Source organism: Peromyscus californicus, unplaced genomic scaffold, assembly GCF_007827085.1.
Source record: "Peromyscus californicus insignis strain IS unplaced genomic scaffold, ASM782708v3 Scaffold_7__1_contigs__length_154581171, whole genome shotgun sequence".
Lineage (NCBI taxonomy): Eukaryota > Metazoa > Chordata > Mammalia > Rodentia > Cricetidae > Peromyscus > Peromyscus californicus.
In genome coordinates, this window is record NW_026294595.1 from 47,393,839 (window position 1) to 47,417,162 (window position 23,324).

The window sequence follows — 23,324 nt, forward strand, 5'->3', positions numbered from 1 at the left end:
GTTCCCCTTTCTCCTCGCTTGCTCCTCTGCTCTGACAGTTCAGCAGACAGGTCTAGAAGAGGACCTGAAGGAACTGACGGAGTCTCGGGGCTACACACAGCACAGCGCTTGGTTCTTCCTGAAGGGGAGGCCCAGATGGCTTGTCCCATGAGGAGGAGGGCCTACAGAGTGAGCTCCTTTGCACACAGAGGAGACATTCTTCTTCCAGTGTAAGAGTGAAGTGTACCTCAAGTCAACATACGATCATGAAATCAGCAAAAATGTAAAGGTCTGGTTCCACGCACAAGTGCTTTCTAGAAGGGGTAGAAGAAAGCTCCAGCCAGAGCAGTCCAAGACAAATAGTATTGTAGTACTAAATTTTAAAAAAATGTATAAAGCATGACAAAAAATAAATTCTGAACAATTCTGACCAGGTGTGTAGGTCAGAAGTAGGACAACATAAGCATTTAATCTATCCAAGTGAAAACAGAGAGGAATGGTGTTGTTCACATAGGGAGGAGAAGCTTGTGGGTTAAGAGGAAATGATGTCTTTGACTAAAGGAAGGCTTCTCGGAAGAGGTGGTTGTTGTTGTTGTTTTGTTTTGTTTTCCAATAAGAAAATAGAGAAAACTGGGCAGTCTGAGAACGACGAAGCATCCTTCCTTAAGTCAGAGACTGTAGACCTCAAGAGAGAGGGGGATGAAGTGGATGACTGAGTAAACAAGACACTGAGTGTAGCACTTCCAACCAGAGGGATGGTGTGAGGAGGAAGCAAGATGGGAAAAGGGATGGCAGACCAGACCGCTCAGCAAGGCGCCTCGTAATGCTAGTCTGAACTGCTGGTGGCGGTCACCATGGTCCCCCGCCCCCCCCCCCCCCCCCCCCCCCCCGGCAGAACAGCTTCAGCCTGAGAGGGGTGGGGAAGGAAAGCTGATGGGAGGCATCGTTTCGTTTATATTGTCTCTCACACAGGCTCTGTCAGTGCAGCACACTGCAGCATCCCACTAACTAGAGGCAGGGCTAGCTAGCTGACCGGCCTCACATTCTCGTGGGACGTCTGGCTAGAAGACTGCCTTAGGGATGGTTCATATAAGAGGTGGGTGATCACAGACAGACAGGGGTCTTCTCATAGGTGGGGACTTGTGGACAAATGACATAAATCTGAGCTGGCTTTGTCACTGATGAGTCTGTGCATGTTCCCGACATTATACTATGGAGAAGCTGGAGGGGGCACCTGCCCCAAAGCTGTCCTTCTGATGATCAGACTCACCAGAAAGAGGTCCTTGTGGAAGACAGGGATCAAGTAAGGCAGAGGCCGCTAGTCCTACAACTATCAGGAGATCCTTCCAGTACCAGCCTGGGGTAGGTGACATCCTTGTTAGGACAAGGGGACTGACAGAGTCAGTCACTTAGGAATAACAGAAATAGTAAATGTTGTCGCAGGGGCCCCATCAGATCCCAGTGGACAATCGGAGTTATGTGGTTAAGCGCTTTGGTCCTACCTAGCCTTCCTGATCTGCCTTGTGTGAGCATGGGGTGTGCCTCCCCACTAAGACTGAGCTGCGAGAGACTTGAGACGGCACTTTCTGTCCTATGCATATGCAGAGCATACAGCCAGTACGCCTTGTGTTACTTGTCAGATCCCACTCTCTAGACTGACTTCTGCTCCCCCCGCCCCGACCCTGCCCATCACACCTTCCTTCCTCCCCTGCCTCCCGGGTTTATTCTTTAAAACTCAGTCGCAACCCTTCCTGGGGGCAATTCCAGGTTGGGTGACGTGTTGGACTCCTCTGGAAATGTGAGTTGCTGGAGACAAGAGAAGGATGGCGCCTCCTCCCAGCTGCTGGAGAGGAGCTGGCACACTGAGGCTCTGTGGAGTCACCGAGCCATTTGTGGATGGCATTTCCTGGTTGTCCCAAGAGTGCTTGAAGCACATCAGAAATGAGAATGGTCTGTGATTTACCATGCTGGCTGCCAGCATGCCGGAGCCTGCGATTTCTTTTAATAAGCTGTGAACTTCAGAAGGAACTCCACTCAGAACTCTATATCCCCAGTCTAGAGACAAGTGTGAGAGGCCCTCTAGCACTCACAGGGAGGGCAGATGTGACTACAGTCACTGGCATCTGAAAGTGATTTTTGGAGCCTCCTAGGGAGGAGAGCAGCATGGGGTCTTCCATGGAGGTCCCCCAGAAGCACAGAGCAATAGTGCAGAGTGTCCCAGACCCACCACTTAGGGCTCCTTGTGGCTGGGATGGACATGAGCTCACACCCCAGATCACTGCTCCGGGTCTGGGGCTTCAGGGGCCTGTGAGTTCCCTAGGGGCTCCAGCCTCCATGTGCTGGAAAAGGAAGCAGAGTCCATAGCAGCAGGAGAAACCCCATACTCTCCTGGCCCTTTCTCCACTAGTTAATGGCTTTCAATCCTTGTCCCTCGGGATCTGGTCTTCATTAGACTCCACAAGGCCAAGTGTGTGGAGTGAGGAAAGTAACCCTTGAAGTTCTCCATGCTCCCCCACCTCTATGCCTTTTGACCTTGGTGTCTCTTCTCCAAGTTAAATACAGCAGTTTCAATGTTTCTTTCCTCTTTATGTTCTCTATGCGGTTTCTCCCACCCTATCAGCTAGGTTTGGAAAGCAGCAAACTAGCTGGGGACTCCCGGAGCCAGTATCTGGCCAAGGCTTTCACATGTACTGAGGGGGCTTTGCCCCAAGAAAGGCTTCCAGATAGAAGGGACTCCCACCAATTTCTGGCCCAGTGCCAGCTTGAGTCCCAGTGGTTTGAAATGTCTGTTGGCTTTCCCTAGAGCGGAGTGAGATATGTTTAAAAAAGGTAAAAAGAAATAGGTAAAATTAATTTCAATAGTGTATCTAAGTCATAGATCAAAAATATTATTTAACACATAATCAGCATAAATTGAGATCTTTTGTACTGTCTTCAAACTCTCGTGCGTGCTGGCACTTAGGGTATATATCAGTTCGGACCAGCCAAGTTTTACATGCCCAGTGGCTGCTGTGTGACTGGTATGGCTGTGGGGAATCATTGTCCTGTGGCAGAAGCACCTCATACTTGCTCTCAGAGAGAAATGCAGACACATCATGATCACCATGGTTCTCCAAAAGAAAATGCCAGGTGATGGGATGGAGCAATGCTGTTGATTCTTTTCTTTTTAAATTTATTTATTATTTTTTCATTGTGTATGTGTGTATGTCAGAGTACACCATGTGTGTTCAGGTGCCTCTGGAGGCCGGAAAGAAGCCAGCAAGGAGCTGGTGGTTGTGAGCTGCCCATTGTGGGCGCTGGGAACTAAACTCTAAAAGATCAGCAAGTGCTGTAAGCCACTGACTCACGGTTTCAGACTCTGTTTCGTTTGTTTATAATATATGTATGTTTAAACATACAAACTTCCAACCATTCCCCAATGTGAGAGAGAAATTACCATTCAGGTTTTACAGAGTTCAAAGTCTTAGCAGTTCTGTGGCTCTTGTCATACAGAGACATGTCTAATCTGACAGTCCTGTGGCTCTTGTCCTACAGACATGTCTAATATTTTCAGTATGAAACAGTACTTTTCAAAGCTTCATGAAATGAAGGAATGGTGAGATGGGAAGGGATTTGAGATGAATAGAAGGGTGTGTGTGTGTGTGTGTGTGTGTGTGTGTGTGTGTGTGTGTGTGCGCGCGCGCGCGCGCGCGCGCGCATTTATGTCCTGTGTGTGTACTGGTATGGATGCATGAGTGTCCATGCCAGAGGTCAACACTGAGTATTTTTCTCAATATCAATCTCCTTTCCACATTATTTGTTTGTTTATTTTCAAGACAGAGTTTCTCTGTGAAGCCCTGACTGTCCTGGAACTCCCTCTGTAGACCAGGCTGGCCTCAAACTCATAGAAATCTGCCTGCCTCTGCTCCTGCGTTCTGGGATTAAAGGGGCGCACTACCACGCCTGGCTTCCACCTTATTTTTTGAGACAGTGCATCTCACTGAACCTGAGGGCTTGCTACCAATCCAGCTAGAGTGGCTATTTAGGAAGCTGGAGAGATCCTTCTGTCTCACCAGCTCTCCAGGACTGGAAAAACAGGCGTAGGCTGGCTCACTGGCTTTTTATGTGGGTGCCCTTTAGTGACTGATCCATCTCCCCAGCTCCAAGGGAGAGATTTTCATGATCAAAAAATGAGGTGAATATTGAGTATGAAAGTCCAAAAGCCTCTTTACTGCAGAAACATCTCGATGAATCTTATGTAGATCCACAGCCCCGGCAGCTGTAAGATACCTTGGTGTGAAAAGGGCAGAAACTTGATGGACCCCACCCCCCCACCCCCTACCTCCCCCCCACCCCCGGACACTGCAGACCCCAGGCCTTTCTCCTCTGTCTTCCTCACCCAAGACTCTCTTCCTTCTGGGAATAGAAATCCATCTTCCAAAGTTCCTCTGGCACTCGAGTTCTCGAGGACTCCCTGATGCTGCTCCGTCCTCAGAGAGAAGAATAAAACCGAAAGTAAACATCAATAAGGACTGTGATGCAGGACAGTGGTGTCTGTTGTGAGTCAGCTTCGACACCATCCCGCTTCCATGTGACTATTTCCTGCATCACTCTGAACTCTGGGAGAAAAGCGCCTTTCGTGTTTAAGTGACAGTTCAATTTAGGGCCATTTTGTCTTATTTCTTTAATGATTCTGTCGAGTATAGCAAATACAGCAGCTTTGATTTCTTTGTTGTTTATTTTTATTTGTTGTTGTTGGATTTTTTGTTTGTTTTGGTTTTTTTGAGACAAGGTTTCTCTGTGTAGCCTTGACTGTCCTGGAACTCACTCTAGACCAGACTGGCCTGGAACTCACAGCGATCCGCCTGCCTCTGCCTCCCTAGTGCTGGGATTAAAGGCGTGCGCCGCCGCCGCCGCCGCCGCCGCCGCCGCCGCCGCCGCCGCCGCCACCACCACCACCACCACCACCACCCCGCTACAGCTTTGATTTTCTAAGTGGTCAGAAATATAAGAAAAAATTCTGTCTTTCTCTGCCAGTATTCTCATTCATAGAAAAGAAAAATGTTCTCGTTTAAGCCTTTAATCCCAGCACTCAAGAAGCAGAGGCAGGTGGATCTCTCTGAGTTCAAGGCCAGGCTGGTCTACAGAGCGAGCTCCAGGACAGCCAAAGCTACACAGAGAAACCCTGTCTCAAAAAACAAAAACAAAACAAAACAGAAAATGAAAGAATCTTCTCTTTTATTTTGCTATTTATTTCATATTTCAATAGCTCACACTGGAGAAAAGGTCAGCCCTTACAGTTTATTAATTTATTCTACTATAAAATCTGTTTATAGTATGGCATTCAGGTCACTCTCCCCCCACCTTCATAAAAGCTAACCTTGAGCTCCTTAAAGAAAGTAAACTAGAGGGCCAGGCAGTAGTGGTGCACACCTTTAATCCCAGCACTCAGGAGGCAGAGCCAGGCGGTTCTCTGTGAGTTCGAGGCCAGCCTGGTCTACAGAGCAAGATCCAGGACAGGTACCAAAACTACACGGAGAAACCCTGTCTCGAAACCCCCCCACCCCCTGCCAAAAAAAAAAAAGAGAGAGAGAGAGAGAAAGAATGTAAACTAGAAACAAAGTCACTATAATTTGAATCTCTCTACTTAGACAGGGATCAAAACTTCACACTTTACCCCACCCCTCAGGAATTCAGGTCATGTTAATAGAAACTATTCTTTCTCTTCAGAACCCAAGACCATCTTCTAACAGTCTGGCCCATATGCTGGATACATATAAAGTTAATCAGTTTGCTTTGGTGCCAGTGTGTGCAGAGTGAAGCTGTAAACTCCAGCTGCTCTAAGTAACAATTATGAACTTTACTGGCTTGCACATGTGAGGCGACAGTAAATGAAATTAAATGTTGCCTAACTGAACTTGAGGGTAGGAGGTGGGGAAGGAGGGACCGCTGAGATTTTATTAAGATCCAATATTAGGAGAGTGGGCTCCATTCTTTGCACTCCACAGGGGTAGTTCAAATGACAAAGAAACCAGATGAACTGTCTTCCAGTTGATGAGGTTTGGCCCAACTATCACAACTGGTTTCTGGGTAATCATTGGGATATATTTGACTGATCTGATTTAGTCTGTAAGCACCCCTACCTGCAATTCAGATCATCTAGGGCAGGGCTTCCTAATGCTGCGACCCTTTAATCGAGTTCCTCATGTTGTGGTGACCCCCCAACCATAGAATTATTTCATTGCTACTTCATAACTGTAATTTTGCTACTGTTATGAATCATAATGTAAATATCTGATATGCAGGATGTCTTAGGGTTTCAATTGCTGTGAAGAGACACCATGACCACAGCAACTCTTATAAAGGAAAACATTTAATTGGGTGACTTACAGTTTCAGAGGTTTAGTCCATTATCGTCATGGTGGGACATGGAGGCATGCAGGCAGACATGGTGCTGGAGTTGTAGCTGAGAGTCCTACATCTTGCAAGCAACAGGAAGTGGTCTGTCTCACTGGGTGTAGCTTGAGCATATATGAGACCTCAAAACCCACCTCCATAGTAACATACTTCTTCCAACAAGACCACACCTACTCCAACAAGGCCACACCTCCTAATAATGCCACTCATTTGGGGGCTGTTTTCTTTCAAACCACCACACAGGATATCTATATGGGACCTCTGTGGGGGGTTGTGACCCACAAATTGAGAACCACTGATCTAGAAGGAATGGGGTGTAATCAGTTCCATCAGTCATCCAGTGGTTTGCCTATAATATCAAAATGCCTTAAGCAACCACAGTTGAATTCAGACAGGTGAGGAGTTGCCCGGTAGTTGCTGCTCAGAGCTCTGACCTTAGTGAAAAGCTTCAGCACCCTTTGCCTCAGTTTCCCTCCTTTGTGGACTGATGAGGTCGCTTGTGGTGTTTGTAGACAATTTGTGTAGTGTCTACCATATTGTAAATACTCAATAAATATTAATAGTTCTGTGGAGAAAAACAATCTGGTTTCCACAGTTATTTCCTTATTCTCCAGAAATTTTAAAGTGAGCAATAGATAATATTACACAGTACTATAAATCCTCTCTCTGTATTGTTGATAGTTCGTGATTTTTAGCTTTTGAAAAATCGTACCTTCAGAAGATAACAGGGAAAGAATAAAGTAAGCTCTCAAACCTTAAATCCTCAATATATTTACTTCCTATTCCCTAATTAATTGTCCATCCCAACATTAATGAGGCTCTAGGCAATGGAAAAAAATGGGTATTCCATAAAATTTAACTTAACTGGAATCCTTAATTGATAGCATTTCAATAAATCTCAAAATGTAGGATGGTGAGATAGTCAATGAACTGATGACTTAGCCACAACACTTATCATCAACTAGAACTTGGCCACCCAGAACCCCCGAGGTCTCAAGTGTCTTCCACCAGCCTCCCTGTGCTACCATACCTGCACCCTCCACTGCAAACTCAACTCTGTTAACTATAAACTGAACAGGCTCAACAGACATCAGTCCAGCTCGCTAGATGAGGAAATCCAGGTACTAAAGCATGTAAGTGGCCCAAGCCTTCTTAACAAGTGGCAAGTCTCAGACAAACCACAAGCAGTTTGACCCTGGTTCTCACCCCGCAGCCCCCACCCCGAGACAGGGTTTCAACAAGTTGCCTTGACCATCCTGGAACTGCTTTATAGACCAGGCTGGCCTCGAACTCACAGAGATCCACCTGCCTCTGAATCTCACGTTTTTAACCACTGTCCCTGTGCAATGCAAGCATCATATAGCACCAGCAAAGAATCTGAAATATGAAAAGAGCGTGGCAGGGCCAGGGACCAGTAAGGAGCTCAAGACACACGGAGGGAAGTGATGATCTGTGGGCTCTGAGGACTCTGAATGCCATATCAATAAAATTCAGTGCCGCACAATTTGTTCACGGTGCATTCACACATCTTATTGTTTGCTGTGAGACAGGCATATAGAGCTAAGCTCTGGGTGTAGAGGAAACAGATTGAACTTCAGTGCTTGCCCCAGGAGCTTAGACGCAAAGTCAAAGGTTCCATGTTAATTAGCTGCCTGGGTAGTTTTCAGTGTGGCATCATTTTTTAAATGATTTTTTTAATTTTTAAATTGATGCTTGGCCTGAATGTCTCTGTGAGGTGTCAGGACCACTGGAACTTGAATTAAGGACAGTTGTGAGCTGCCATGTAGGTGCTGGGAACTGAACCTGGGTCCTCTGGAAGAGCAGCCAGTGCTCCCAACTGCTGAGCCATCTCTCCAGCCCTCAGTGTGACATCATTAAGGAACATCTTTTTGGCTTTGGTGGTAGGACATCAAGAAATATTTAAACTAGAAATATTTTTCATTCATATTTATTACTATTTGCAATGTTACACTAACTGCAAAGTGGTTCGTAGTTAATTGTTTACCTTCTCCAGACAATGTGAAGTCTGCATAAAGAACCTGGGATTTGGAAGTTTGCCCAGAGTCAGTAGTAGATCCACTTGGTGTCTAGGAAGTGAGGGTAAAAGCGATGGGATACGTTGTTCTGATGCGTCGTGATGTCTTCAGCGAACTAATTTTCCTTTAGTGTCTGCCATGAGGGGGCAGTTTGTAAGTCTTTTTTAATTTTTAAAAAGATTTATTCATTTTTATTTTATATCATTGGTGTTTTGCCTATGTCTGTGTCTGTGAGAGGGTGCCAGATCCCCTGGAACTGAAGTTACAGACGGTTGTGGGCTGCCATGTGGGTGCTGGGAATTGAACCCTGGTCCTCTGGAAGAGCAGCCAGTGCTCTTACCTGCTGAGGCATCTCTCCAGCCCCAGTTTACAAGTCTTATACCAGGTAGTGAAAAAATTATTTTCAAATTAATGAAGAGGAACAGAAAGAAATACTTAGTGGTTGTTTTCAAAGTGCTCATGATAGCTAAAAGGAATGGAGTCGTTTCTGCATTTTTAGATAGTAATGTTAATATTAAAACAAGGGAGCAATCTACCTTGAACTGAAAGGACTCAGACATGGCGCTGACTCTCTTTAGCCCCTGGGGTTAGCATTAATCACAGTGCTTGTCAGGTAGGGAACCTCTGCTGGCTTTTGCTCTCTGTAACTGCTGCTGCTGTTGCTACCTCTTCCTCTTCCTCCTCCTCCTTTCCTTCCTCCTCCACCTTAAGTCAGTAATTAATTGCACCCCAAGTTTATAGAAGCGAGAATAACTTGAACATTATTAAATGACAGGTCTCCCGTTTCTGTCTGGACCATCAGTGAAACTGATGATCTGGCTTTTTTCAAGCACACGGTCTAGAACTGTTAATAATGCAAACATCTCTTTAAAATGGGAGACAGTTAAAACTCAATGCAGGGGCTGAAGAGATGGCTCAGTGGTTAAGAGCCCTTGTTGAGGACCTGGGTTTGATTTCTAGCACTCAAATGACATCCATTACTCCAGTTTTAGGGGACCCAATGTCTTCTTCTGACCTCTAAGGACACCACCAGGCATTCATATGGTGTACATACATTCATGAAAACAAAATATTCATACATATGAAATAAAAAAAATCTAAAGAAAACAATTAAATTTAAAGCAGTACAGAACCAGGAAAGCTGGTTTTTTAGGGTTCTGAATTTCTCACATGCACCATAAAGATGAAGTTGTATAGTCAGAAAACAGCAAGCTTGTTATCTGGGTATTTCCTCTCTTCCAGTTCATCCATTCATTGCTGTTAGTGCGTGTGTGGTGTGTGCCTGCCTGTGTTCACTGTAGGGTGTGTGTGTGGTGTGTACCTGCCTGTGTTCACTGTGGGGTGTGTGTGTGGTGTGTACCTGCCTGTGTTCACTGTGGGGTGTGTGTGTGGTGTGTGCCTGCCTGTGTTCACTGTGGGATGTGTGTGTGGTGTGTGCCTGCCTGTGTTCACTGTGGGGTGTGTGTGTGGTGTGTGCCTGCCTGTGTTCACTGTGGGGTGTGTGTGTGGTGTGTGCCTGCCTGTGTTCACTGTGGGGTGTGTGTGTGGTGTGTGCCTGCCTGTGTTCACTGTGGGATGTGTGTGTGGTGTGTGCCTGCCTGTGTTCACTGTGGGGTGTGTGTGTGGTGTGTGCCTGCCTGTGTTCACTGTGGGGTGTGTGTGTGGTGTGTGCCTGCCTGTGTTCACTGTGGGGTGTGTGCCTGCCTGTGTTCACTGTGGGGTGTGGTGTGTGTGTTTCAGCTTTTATGAACCGGTACTCCCCTTCTGCCTTGGTGAGGCAGGCTCTCTTGTTTCTGTCATGCTACAAACTGCAAGTTAGGTGACCTAGGAGACTCCCTCGGACTCTCCTGTACCTAGCTCCCATCTTGCCTCAGGATACTGTTCTCTACATTTTTTTCAGTTGGACAGGTGTGGGACAGGCTCATTTCTTATTTCTTCCTGATTCCTTTACTCCACCAAATGGTGAGCCCTTCTCCCTAAATAAATCATCAGTTCTCCTTTCGCAAGAAATTTAGCAATGTCTAAATGGGCAGGGAGCTTGTCCACCCATTCTGCCTGTTTATTAATATCAACATCTGAAGTCATAGATGAACGCCAGGGGAGAAAGAAAAACTAAAAAACAACCAGGAACGAAGTCTAATACCACAAATTCTGCTCTCCTTGGGCTCCTGCTGTCCAAATTGTGTGGCAACTTTAAATTCCCTCAACATATCAAACCTACAACTAATCCTTGCTGCAGACTTAGATGGCTATAGAAAGATAATGATAAGTACTTTTTAACATATAAAATACTACACTATGTTTTTACACAACCACTGACTTTAGCTCCTTGTGTCTTACTAGCCACCGTGTTAGAAACTTCAGGGAGTAGATCTGAGTCCCCGTAACCATCAGAGCAGCACAGGTCCACCCCGAGCCAGCTTCCCCACACGTTGTCAGCACAAACCATTGATCTAGCCAGTAAGGAAGACTAAAGCTTTGGAGGAAGGAAGCCAGAGACAGAATTAGTTGAGAAATCGAGTGTGAATCTGGTAGGTCTTTCCAAGTGAGGCCCTCCATTGGGATTGGGTACGAATCTGCCAACAGGAGCCATGTGGGCGGAACCAGCAAGGGGAGGGCTTGAAGGGGGTGTTTATAGAACTCTCGCTCCTCAACCCTTGCTGATACTTCCAGCGAAAGAACTGATAGAGCCCTCAAGAAGTCCGCCCCTACAGTGAGCATCCACCATTCACTCAGGCAGGAGGCTCCCTCAGATGAAGCTGGCACCGGAGTCGGGACCAGCTCAGCTTTTGTAAGGTAGACCAGAAGGTGTGCTTTTCACAGTCAGTATGAGCCAGCTGTAGGCTGCCCGTGAGGTGCAATAAGCCCAGACAGCCCAGAGGGGCAGCAGAGGGCACTCAAGTCTGTGGAATTACTGAAAACAAGCACCCTGCATCGGGGCAGGGCGGGGAATTAAGAGGTAACTAAAGGTGAAAAACCCTCCGGGCAGAAAATGACCACCCTTTGAAATGCCACCTATGTTTTCAGGCCACCGTCTCTTTCCCTTTAAGTTGGAAGCAGGAAAATGAGGTAGGGACCCTTGAGACCAGTTGTAGGTTCCTGCACAGGATCTCAATTCCATTACTGCCTCTACTCAAGGCATTCTCCCCACCCAGGACACACATTGGTAATCACAGTTTCCCAAAAGCACAGGAAGAGACTGTGGGCCAGGAGGGATGCTCGGCCATGAAGAAACTGTCCTGGGTGAAACATCATGAATGCTTAACATTTGAAAGGCGTGTGAACACTGTATTTACATATAAATGGAAATGGAAGGTTCTTATAGGTTATGTTCCTTGAAGGTGTGTGTAGCAGGGCACATGGCTGGGATCTATTGTTTATTTGCACTGTAAATCCTTTGAAATGTGTTAAAAATGCTTCCCACTCATTATAAAGCTCCTGCCACCCCCAGATTACGACTTTGATGTCACCAATCCTGCTTCAAAGGGTTCTTTGCAGGCTATTAATCACAGTTTAGCCTCTGAAGATATCAGCAGAGAAAACATTTTGACATCTCTGTGCTAGACTTGCTAAAACTTTGAAATCTTGAGCATCTTGCATATGCACACATGGCAGCCTTTCCTTTCATTGACAAGTTTTCATTCTGTTACACAATCAAATGACTCTGTAAGTAAAAATGCAGACAAATGTTTTCACACTGGGGGTGGTGGAGGGCGGAGGGTAAATAGGGAAGGGAGGAGAGAGCCTGAGAGATTCCTCAGCCCTCAAAGGTAAGTCACAGGGATGAACATGGCCAGGGGCTAGCTGGTCCATGTCTGTTGGGTCTTGCTTTTAACTGACTGATGCTCACAGAGGGCAGTGGAGAGATCGCCCATCTTCCCTCACCTTCCACACTTTGCTTTAAGACCTGCAGGAGTTGTTCATAGTGAATGACAATAGTGAGCCCAATGGTCACTTGTCCAAGTGCTTGGGAACAGAAGCCTTTCAAGGTGTTGGGTTTTCAAATTTTCAGATTTGGATTTGAGAGTATTCACATCTGCATAATGGGCTGTCTCAGGGATGGGAACTTAGTCTAAACACAAGATTTAGGTTCCACATATATGTGTATATGTACCTGAAGGCAATTTATATCATATGCATATATGTGTATATTATTAATGTATAGGTACATATAAATAAGCAATACAGGTTGTATGAATGCATATATATATATATATATATATCTTGGAGCTGTACTACCAGTCCCTATTTTATACAATATACACAATTTTTTTTTTTGAGACAAGGTTTCTCTGCATAGCTCTGGCTGTCCTGGAACTTGCTCTGTAGACCAGGCTAGACTTGAACTCACAGAGATCCTCCTGTCTCTGCCTCATGAATACTGGGATTAAAGGTGCACTCCTGACTATAATTTTTTATGTATGTGGTTGGGGATGTAGTTCAGCACCAGGGCCTGAAGAGCCAACACTTAGCATGTACAAGACCCTGGACTCAATCTCTAATGGTCAAGGCAATAATAATAGTCTAGTTCTGTGCATGGAACAAAGTTCAAGGTGGAGTGGATGGTTCTACTCAGGGAATCCTGTCAGTGCTCAAAAATGTTGTTCTTGGAGCATCTGGAGATTGGGTTTTCACATTTAGGGATGCTCAGCTTGTGCCATTAGATCACATTCATTGTTAAGACCAAAAGCTGTGAAACTTTCCTATGGAAATTTTATAGTTATTAGTCTTATATTTAAGTCTTCAGTACTCAACCACTGGAATTCTTTGGGGGCGTTTTATGGGTGTGTGTGTGTGTGTGTGATGTATGTATGTATGTATGTATGTATGTGACTGAAGGCACAGGAATGCCATGGCACACTTTCAGAGGTCAGAGAACAACTTGTAGGAGTCAGTTCTCTCCTTCCACCAATGTGGGACCCAGAGACTGCATTCAGGTTGTCTCTGGGTAAACACCTTTACCCACTGAACTATCTTGCCAGCTCAAAAGTTTTCAGTTTTTTTTTTTTTTTAATTCTTAAGATACCAATCAGAAAACTCAGAAAAATACAAGGATACAAAAGGAGAAATTATTCATAACTCAATTCCTTAACTTTTCCTTCATTTTAAGTGTTTTGTTTTGTCTTTTTTGCTCAGGTAATTTGGCCCAGACAAGAGCTAGAATCACAGCATCTTCACGGTCTTTGCCTCCACATTTCAGTGCTGGGAGAGCCAAGGTGAGCAGCAGATTTGTACCACTGAGGGGGTTAGGCGTGGATGTTGTCTTGGAGCTAATGCTGGAGTGAGCAACACCGCTTCTCTCCATCTGCCTCTGACCACACAGTCTGCAAAAGAGACTGGCCATGTTTAGGAGCCATGTGGATTTTTGAAAATTTAGAAAACTTGAATTGTGGGATCATTACAATCCTGACATGGAGAAAAATGACATATAAATATGAAACCTTTCTAGGAAGAGATAAACCATTGCCACCCTGCAGAAAGTGAGACCAGGTAGAATCAGGGAGGAAAAAAAGAACCAGACCCACCCCTTCCCTCTAAACGTGAGTTATATTTATGATCCCATGTGAGGAGGGCTCAGAAATACCCAACCATAAAATAGTATCTAGCTCTTCTGCCCTTCCAGCTGATGTTTAGACAGGACCTCAAGGACCACCTGATTGATTATCTATTGTGTGTGTAGACAGTTCTCCCACTCGTGTATGTGTGGATTGGCTATCTGTGACTTTAGCCACCAGTGGTCAATCATGGTTCAAAAATACGAAGTGGAAAATTCCACAAATAAACAATTTATGAGTTTTCAATGTGGTGTCATCTTAAGACAGTATGAACTCTCACACTATCTCTCTTGGTTCTAATAAGATATGAGTCATCCTTTGGAGTGGTGAGTCCATGTTGTATACACTATCCACCCTTTTAATCTCCATTGGCTCACTGTGATAGCACAGTACTTTTTTCTTTTTTAACCTAATGTTGGCTCTCAGACACAGGAATAGTGATGCGGGCAATTTTGACATGCCAAAAAGAAGCTTCCTTACAGGAAGAGTGAGGGGGACACCTTTAGTGCAGTATCATTTTAGAATTGTTGGTTTTATTATTGACTGTGGTTGTTCATCTCTTACTGTGCCTAATTTGTAAGGTACACTTTGTCATACAAATGCATGCGTAGGAAAAGGCTTAGTATCCGTAGGTTTGGATGAAGTCCACAGTTTCAGACATGTCTTTGGATATATCCCCCAAGAATAAGAAAAAACTGTGTCCTAACCCTAAAGCCAATTATCTTGAAGGTGTTGGTGTGATAAGGAGTTCGCATCTCTGAATTTTCTTACTTTTTATTTATGTAACACATTAACTTACTTAGGAAATAACTAATTTGGTCACATAAAATACTATTAAATATTACTCCAGAATTGATGCAAATGTACTTATTTATACTTACTTTCTTGAGAATAAAAAAATTGCTTGCACACAGTAGGACTTCGAAGATTTTATCTAACAATAATTTTTATGCCCACATTGCTGTTATGACCCACTTGAATTCCCTAATTTTCATCTTGTTTCTTTGTGGTAAGATATCAGGACTATTTACCATGGGTTATATGGGCCCTTGGGAGAGAAGTAAGAGTTTAAGTACTCCTAAGAACTTCTTGATCTGACATGATAACATTGTTTGTATTAAATGTAGTTGATTCTTGTTATTTGTAAAATTATGATCGGTAAAGTCTCTGCAATCAGCAATGCTGAACCATTGCCCCTAGAGGGTAATACAGGGCTAGGTTCCAGCAAGACTCTGGTCAGAGCCAACCAATAAATACCTAACGCTCAATTTCTGTGTTTTTGTTTGAAGACACCTAGTTATACATACACACACACACACATATCTTCCTTATAGCTAATTCTGCTCAGTATTCTTTATAAAAACCGTATTTCACTCGCAGAACCAGTGTCATAGTAATTCTTGCCCGAGGGAAGCTTAGTACTCATCTTGTACACGAGACTCATCACTCTCTATGTGCTTAGAAATGCAATACAGCACTTCAGCATCACAGGTGGGGCCCCCAAAACTGAAAATTCACCAACAAAGCACACAGAAATGCAAAACCAGAGGCATATAAACAGACCCATATAAACAGAGCAGACTCTTGTCTGTGGTAGGAGAGCTGAACGAAAGGGCTAGCTGGCACCCTTTGATTCTAACTTTCCACTACTATTTACATTCTGTGAATGATCAGGAAAGCATTGGTGACGGACATTGGGGCTACACATACATTTTAGCAGGTAGGTAAATCAAAAGATATAGAATCTATACATTATGATGGTGGTCTCTAGTGTGGGCTTTTTTTTTTTTTTGTAATTATTGGCTTCCACAAAATTCTAAATGAGATCATAACACAAAAAAGATTCCCTTTTGTCCCGAGTTCCTTTCTTTCTTACACCTGATTTCTGAATTTGGAACCCTGCTAGGACCTGTGCCCCTGCCCTCCACACCTGGAACCCAGCATGGTGTGGTCTCCCTCCCTGTTCCATGTAGTACTGTCCAGGCCTGCCCGCCTGAGAAGTGTGCGGTGTACATTTAAAACATATGCATGATGAGAACACAGGACCAGAGGTTTACTTTCTTCTTTGGAAGGAGAGGAGCTGAAAGTTCTGATTAAGGCATTCAAAAATATGAAGACAACAGTGATTCACACACACACACATACACACACACACACACACACACACACACACACACACACACACACACACACATACACTGGCAAGCATAGGGGTATACACCTATAATCCCAGTACTGGAGCCACAGATTCAGGCCAGGCTACATTCAAGACCATACTGTGTTAGTGAGACTACCTCAAAAGACAAAGCAAAACAAAACAGCTAACATTTGGGTACTGCCTTATCTAAGAGGACATGATGGAAGTAGCTTTCCATGAAGCTGGACTTCGTAGGAGAAAAAGATTACTATCTGTTCATCACCCATCACAAAGTTTCTGGTTTAGAGCCTCATTTAAAAAGACACACTTGGGTCACGGGTAAGGAAGACCCGAAGGCACAAGGAAACTGTCCGATCAGCCAGGCAGAGATACTTAGAGGACAAAATTTAGCAAGGCTTGTCAGTTCAGATCCTTCCTTTCCATCTAAGGTAAGACACCTGTGTGCCTTGAGGGGAGTAGGGAGGTCAGAGAGGGAGCTGCCTAGGCTTTATGGACTGCTTCAGAGCAGAGGCCTTTGTGCTTCTGCTGTTTACACAGACATGGCGTGGGGTGAGGGTGGGGGGGGGTTCATCTTGTACCTGGGCTGCACCAGCCCTCATGGGGCTGCTGGCAGGGCAGGTCACAGAGCCTTCTGAGAGGGGCGGTGCTGTAGGGCTCTTCTTATGAGCTGGGCATATCTGTCACTTGATAGCAGTAAAAAGTCTTGACAAAGGGTCTTTTCAGGAGGATGAGTAGAGGCACTTCTGAAGTTTTAGGATGCAGAGGGTGGGCACTTACCCAGACCAGGAGAAAATTCATCAGCTTTTCCTTTGGTTTATGGGATTGTTTAGAGTCTTTATGTTTATGGTAGAGTAAATTCAGTTGACGGATGAGGCAGATCTGTGTGATTATGCCATACTTTCAGACTTCTGTTTTGTAGGTTATATCAAACCACATAGATGGCAGTGTATAGTGACAAGTAAGGCTTAGAAACCAAAATGGGTTTCAGACCTAGACATTGTATACACTGGCTACAAGACTGTGGGACACTTACCTAAAAATCGATGAGTCTTAACTTTTCATATGCAGAATGGAATAATAACTGTTCTTGCATCTGAGTATCGTTTTGAGAATTCCATGACAGTGTGGGCAGAGGGATTCCAGGGACAATGCACTCAGTCAGTATTTGCTTTGAGTTTTGACAGCTTTCTAAGATTCTGTGCATGGAGTCTGTATATGAAAGCCTGTGGCGGACTGCAGTCTGAGACCCAAGGTGTTAAGTTATTCATGAGAACCTAGAAGGTGAATTAGCACCGTGTTCAAGGAACCAGGCAGGACAGTCAGACCAGCAGAAAGTGAGCTTGCTCGGCTCCTGCTGACTTAGATTGCTGAAGTTCTCAGAATGGAAATGACCCCAACAGTGAGCCATTTCCTCTGTGAAATACAGCACTGAGCATGTCGGTGATGAACCGCAGACTGGTGCCAGCATTCCCAGAATGTGGGTAACGAAGAACAGGCTCTCACTTTGCAATTATGCAGAAATACAGATGTTGAGTGGTCACACAGGGGTTTCTACTCACTTGGGACCCCCTCCTGCCCACAGCAACCTTAAAGCTTCTGAGTATGAATTGGTGCTTTATTCTGTATTTTTCCATTTTATTATGGTTGGCTGATTTTAGTGAGCTTCAAAACAGTAAGTATTATTCCTTTTAAACAGTGTCACACTAGCTGGTAGGTAGACCCCACTAGTCAGGAGGCTGAGGTGGGCAGATGGGATTGCTTATGCCCACGAATTCAAGCTGTTACCAGAACGCTTAGGCATAAAGCTTAGTGCTAGGTCCAAAAAGTTACTCATGCCAAGAGAAAAGACATTTTAATTAGGTAGATAGATAAATATCTAGATAGAGTATAGAGTCACAGATGATAGGTAGATGGATAGGGTAGATAGATATATGATAGATAATAGGTAATAGATGATAGGTAGGTAGATAGCCAAATAAATAATAAATAGGTGGATGATAGATTAATAGGTAAATGATGATAGGTAGATAGATAGATGATCAATAGATAATAGGGAGACATGATAAATAGATAATAGATAGGTAGGTAGATAGATAAACTGTGCCTTTCCTATAGTAGTAGAAAAGATATATTTTATAGAAAAATAAAAGTCAGGAAATACACATATGCAGATGAAGCTCTATGTCCCAGTTACTTGAACTGGGAGATGAGTCTTTCTTCCGGTAACTCTGGGGGCTCTTGAGATAGGTCATTTTCAGTGCTAGGCCAGTACTTTCTGCAGGGATCCTAATTCCTAGGCACGGTTACAGGAACAGTCTGGGCAACACAGTGATACCTCCATCTCAAACAAATGGATAGAAATTGTGTCTCAGTTATCAAGGTCACTAAACAGTTCAATTCCCAAAATGCTGAGGGATCGCTAGTGTTCGGGGGCAGAGGCACCTGCTAATAGAGAAACAGAGGAACTGCCTGGCTGCCCTGAGCGCTGGGGGGCAGCTCAGTAGCTAAGCGGAGTAAAAGTGTGGAGGGGGGGGGGGGGTTGGAGGAAAGTGAGAAGAAAGCAAGAGGGGTTTCTTTAATGAGAATTTTTAAGTCAGCGGAAATGGTGGCGAAATTCCCGGAAGTTGTGTAGATGAGGTGAGGTGAGAGGGAAGATAAAAAGAAAAGGCTGATGCTTCTATACTCAGCTCACATCCTGCCGGCTGCACAGGAGGCTCCTTCAGACCTTTCATTGTCTTAAGACTATGTCTCCCCAGGTAGCACAGGCTAGCCTCAAACTCACCATCCTTCTGCATCAGGTTGCAGAATGCATCGCTATGCCCAGCTACCTCAAGTTTTTGATGACTTAGAGCCACACTTTCCCCCCTTCTTAAATAAACCTGCATTCTTTAATTCAGCTGTTGTGTTTCCTCCCATTCCTTTAGAATATATCCCTCCAGTTGGGCACCATTATTCCCTTACCCCCTTCAACGCCCAATTTTCAATTCCTGTGAACAAGACTACAGATGTCCTCACCTCATGGGGAGGATGGACCTGGACAGCAGTCCACTGTGCAGAAACCACATACTGATGACAGTGCCTTCCTGTTTCCAAGTCCTTGCTTCACACCCTTGTCACTTGTTTTGATCAGATGGGAGGCTCTGTCAGACTGAAACGCCAGTCAGGCCCTGCCCCAGCTAAAGCAGGTTTTGTTCTTGGCCTATGATAAGGAAACACAGGCTGCTTGCAATCTACTGCTCTAATCATTCTCATCCTGATGTTCCTTCCAATCAGCCCAGGTAGTTGCAGAGATGATTGACAGCAGGTTAAACCATTGGAAACTTCCTGATTGATTTGGTGCCCCAACTCCTGCTTGCAGGGAGCATATGGGAACTGTGGTGGTTAGGAGCATGCTGAGCATCAAGATCTAATGGTGTGGATGTAACTGATGCTACATCTAATGGTTTGGATGTAACTGATGCTAGCCTAATTCTCTGTGGTACACCTGGGCTTGGGGTCTGCTGTGGGTTGAATATGGAATGTCTTTCACAGGCTCATGAGTTTGGTCCCCAGCTGTGGGCATTTTGGGAGGTGATGGAACCTTCAGGAAGGGATTCTAGCAAGAAGGAACGGGATGCTAGGGGAGAGGTCTTGAATGTGGAAGACTAGCCTGGTTGCAGCCTGCTTCCTGATCCTGGAGATGAGAGCAGGCCCCTCATACTTCCACTGTCAAGTGACTCCCTACCACCATGCCTCCCCTACTACGAGGGACTCTATCCCCTCAAGCCAGAAGTCAAAATAAATCTTTCCACGAAAAAGTTGCTTCTTTTGAATGTTGTATCACAGCAACCAAAACATAACTATACAGGGTCCATATCTTTACATTGCACAGCCTCACAGGCCTTGGCCCAGTTTCCTTAAATGTTCCACATCTCTCTTTCTCCCCTGTCCTCTCCTCCCTTTTTAAAAATGTCTCCCAGAACTCTCCTCATAGTGTGCACAGTTGTGTCCTGACTAGTTCACTCCCTGAGTTTGCTGGCTAAATAGCCCCTCAGGTTTTGGAAACTGAATGGACTGTCTGTATCCTCAAACCATTTCCCTTTTCTTCTGCCCCCAGGTAGACACCCTGGAGATGATTCGTCATCCAGAAGAAACCACCAACATGAAGAGACAAACTATGGCTTCTTATTTCCGGGTACGAAGGCTGCTTCCTCTCTGCTCTGCCTGCTTCCAGAAAGGACTAGCCCAGTCTTCCCATGCGTTTCATTCAATGTTCTATTGCTGTGAAGAGACACTATGACCGTGACAACCCTTATAAAGGAAAACATGTAATTGGGTGGCTTACAGTTTCAGAGATTTAATCCATTATCTTCAAGGTGGGAAGCACGGTAGCATGCAGGCAGACATGGTGCTGGAGAAGGAGCTGGGAGTTCTAAATCTGGATTGGCAGGCAGCAGGAAGACACTGGGCCTGGCTTGAGCATTTGAAACACAAATCCCATTCCCAGTGACATACTTCCCCGAACAAGGCCACACCTCCTAATCCCTGTCAAGTAGTGCCACTGCCTAATGACCAAGCATTCAAATCTGTGGGCCTATGGGGCCATTCCTGTTTGAACCACCATACCATGTGAGGTCCAGACATGACAGTCCATGAAACCAAAGCACACAAATGCCAGTTAAGAGAGGTGTGGGCAGTCTGGTCTACATAAACGAGTTCCAGGCCAGCCAGACCACCACAATGAGACCCTTTTTCCAAAAATGGGGAGAAAAAGTTAAGAGGAAGGAAGAGGCTGCAGAGAGAGAGCATCGTGCACACAGCCCATTTTGTTGACTGCTCTGGGAGTCCTCAGGCTGCTTCTCGGCTTTAAAGCTACAAGAAATATTTTCCCACCAAACAACAATAGTTAATAAAATTTAGAAAGCGCTTTATCAAGTTCGGACACGGAGAAAAGCATTAGCTTTGTTTTTATAAATTTGATCTATTGCAAGACGCTTTTGCCTGAGCCCTCTTGTGCCCTTTTTGTTATTGTTGTTGTTGTTTTTGTTTGGTTTTTTTGAGACAGGGTTTCTCCATGTAGTTTTGGTGCCTGTCCTGGATCTTGCTCTGTAGACCAGGCTGGTGCCAAACTCACAGAGATGCGCCTGGCTCTGCCTCCCGAGTGCTGGGATTAAAGGTGTGCACCACCACCGCCTGGCCCAGCCAATGTGTAGCCCAGGCTGGCCTTGAACTCGTGATCCTCCTGCCTCTGCCTCTTTCAGCAAATTCTACTGGTGTGTACCACCACAACCGGCTGTTGTTCCCATTTTTGCCACCCCAATTTCTGACATTCTATCTAGGGAAATGGTCCCTTTGTATAATTACAATACCTGTGGAAGTATTCTGTTAAGTGCCCACTTTATATTAAAGATAAGATACCTGGACCCTTCCACCAATTTACACAAACCATCATGAAACAGCACTGGAGACCCCTCAGAGATCACATACACTGGGGAAATAGTTCAGTAGCCTCATGGCAGAGATACTGTTGCCATAGAAAAGTAGGAACCGATCTGGTGGACAGAAGAATGAGATGGTAAGACAGTAAGGTATTCTATGGGATGGTTGGGATAGGGGAATTGGGTTGTGAGCAGGACAAGGCAAGCTGAAGAACAGGACTTGGGAATCAGCACTGTAGATGGAGGAAGATTCCTTAGGGAAACTATCAGGATTCACCAAAGCTGGTGGTGTTTCGGAGGCAGAGTAGAACTGGGCTGTGGTCTGAGCTGTGGCGGCCTCAGGCCCTGCAGTCCAGGACCCCATGAATGCTGCAACTCCTGCGACAGCACCTCCAGCAAGCAGCTTTCAGCGTCTGCTTAACTCCTCTGCTGGGATATGTGTGATTGTCCTTTGGTCCTTATCTTCTGAACCTGCCCTGTTTGTCGGCCATGTTCTTGTCCTCCTAGTAACCCGTGTGTGTGTGTGTGTGTGTGTGTGTGTGTGTGTGTGTGTGTGTGTGTGTGTGTTGTATATGCACGTGCGTGCGTGTGTGTGTGTGTGTGTGTGTGTGTGTGTGTGTGTGTGTGTGTGCTTCCCCATGAGATTTGGAAGCTCTTTGACTGTGATGCCATCCTCATGGTTCTCAGTGTCCCTGTCAGAGGACAAGTCTCTCATTTACAGATTTCAGAAACAGGACCACACCAAACAGTTTGGTATCTTCAAAATACCGGTCCCCAAACGCCAAAGCAGAAAAATGACATCCTTGGTCAGCTGGGGAAGAGCACTTCTGTCAGTCAATGGGGTGGTTTGGGGCTGTAATTGCTCTGAGAGCTCCAGCAATGGACAGCCCTCAGGGACACACCCCTGTCCCACAAGCATACGTCTGGTTGTTCATGTTCTCTCTTTTTCTCTGCAAGGTATGCAATAGATTGATCTTCATCATAATCCTTTCCTCTAATAATCTTTCCCTCCTCCTCCTCCTCCTTCTCCTCCTCCTCTGCCTTTTTCTTTCCCTCTCTCCCTCTCCCTCCTCCTCCTCCCTCATCCTCATAACCAATGTTATCAGTAGGATTTGCGGTTGTTCTCAGGTGAATAAAACAGGTGGGATTTCCCCACGCTGGATATTTAGAGTATTGCGTATCATTATTTTGGATAGTTAGGGCATTCCAGGCTAACCTAGAACATGTTCTTAAAGGGGTTTCCGTCGTACAGAGATACTGCTTTGGCACCAGATACATACGGAGTGATTTCAGCCTTCAGGCAGCTGTAGGGAGAGCTCACATTGCAATCTCCTGTTGTTAATTTCATGTTCTTTCTTAACAATCCGTGAATGCTTCACAAGTCTCCCACTGTTCTGAAGGCCACAGGAGGCCCTGGTGAGTGGAGCTTCTTTCTCATGTCCTGTTTGTTTTCTCCCTGCTAGTACTCTCTGATGGATCTACTCTCCAAAATGGTGGTGGGACAGCCCCACTTCGTGCGCTGCATTAAGCCCAACGATGAGCGCAAGGCCCTGTGGTTCTCCAGAGACCGAGTTCTGGCCCAGCTTCGCTCCACAGGGATCCTGGAGACAGTCAGCATCCGCCGGCAGGGCTATTCCCACCGAATCCTCTTTGAAGACTTCGTAAAAAGGTCAGACAGTGTCCTGGGGTACACATTCTGTGTCTTAGCCTCACCCTGTCTGTCTCTGTCCCCCTGGCAGACAGGTCCTTCTCCCCAAACCCCTCCCAGAACTTCCCTCTAAAC

At 45.3% G+C, this 23,324-nt stretch overlaps 1 protein-coding gene across 1 annotated transcript in view; it reads left to right on the forward strand.

The window, feature by feature from the left end:
- The window catches only part of Myo3b (myosin IIIB), a 352,122-nt gene that overhangs the window by 181,901 nt on the left and 146,897 nt on the right, over nt 1-23,324 (forward strand). The window contains exons 22-24 of the mRNA XM_052723122.1: nt 13,548-13,627; nt 20,221-20,298; nt 23,005-23,210. Of these exons, the coding sequence (XP_052579082.1) occupies nt 13,548-13,627; nt 20,221-20,298; nt 23,005-23,210 (364 nt within the window). The remainder of the gene's footprint in view (nt 1-13,547; nt 13,628-20,220; nt 20,299-23,004; nt 23,211-23,324) is intronic.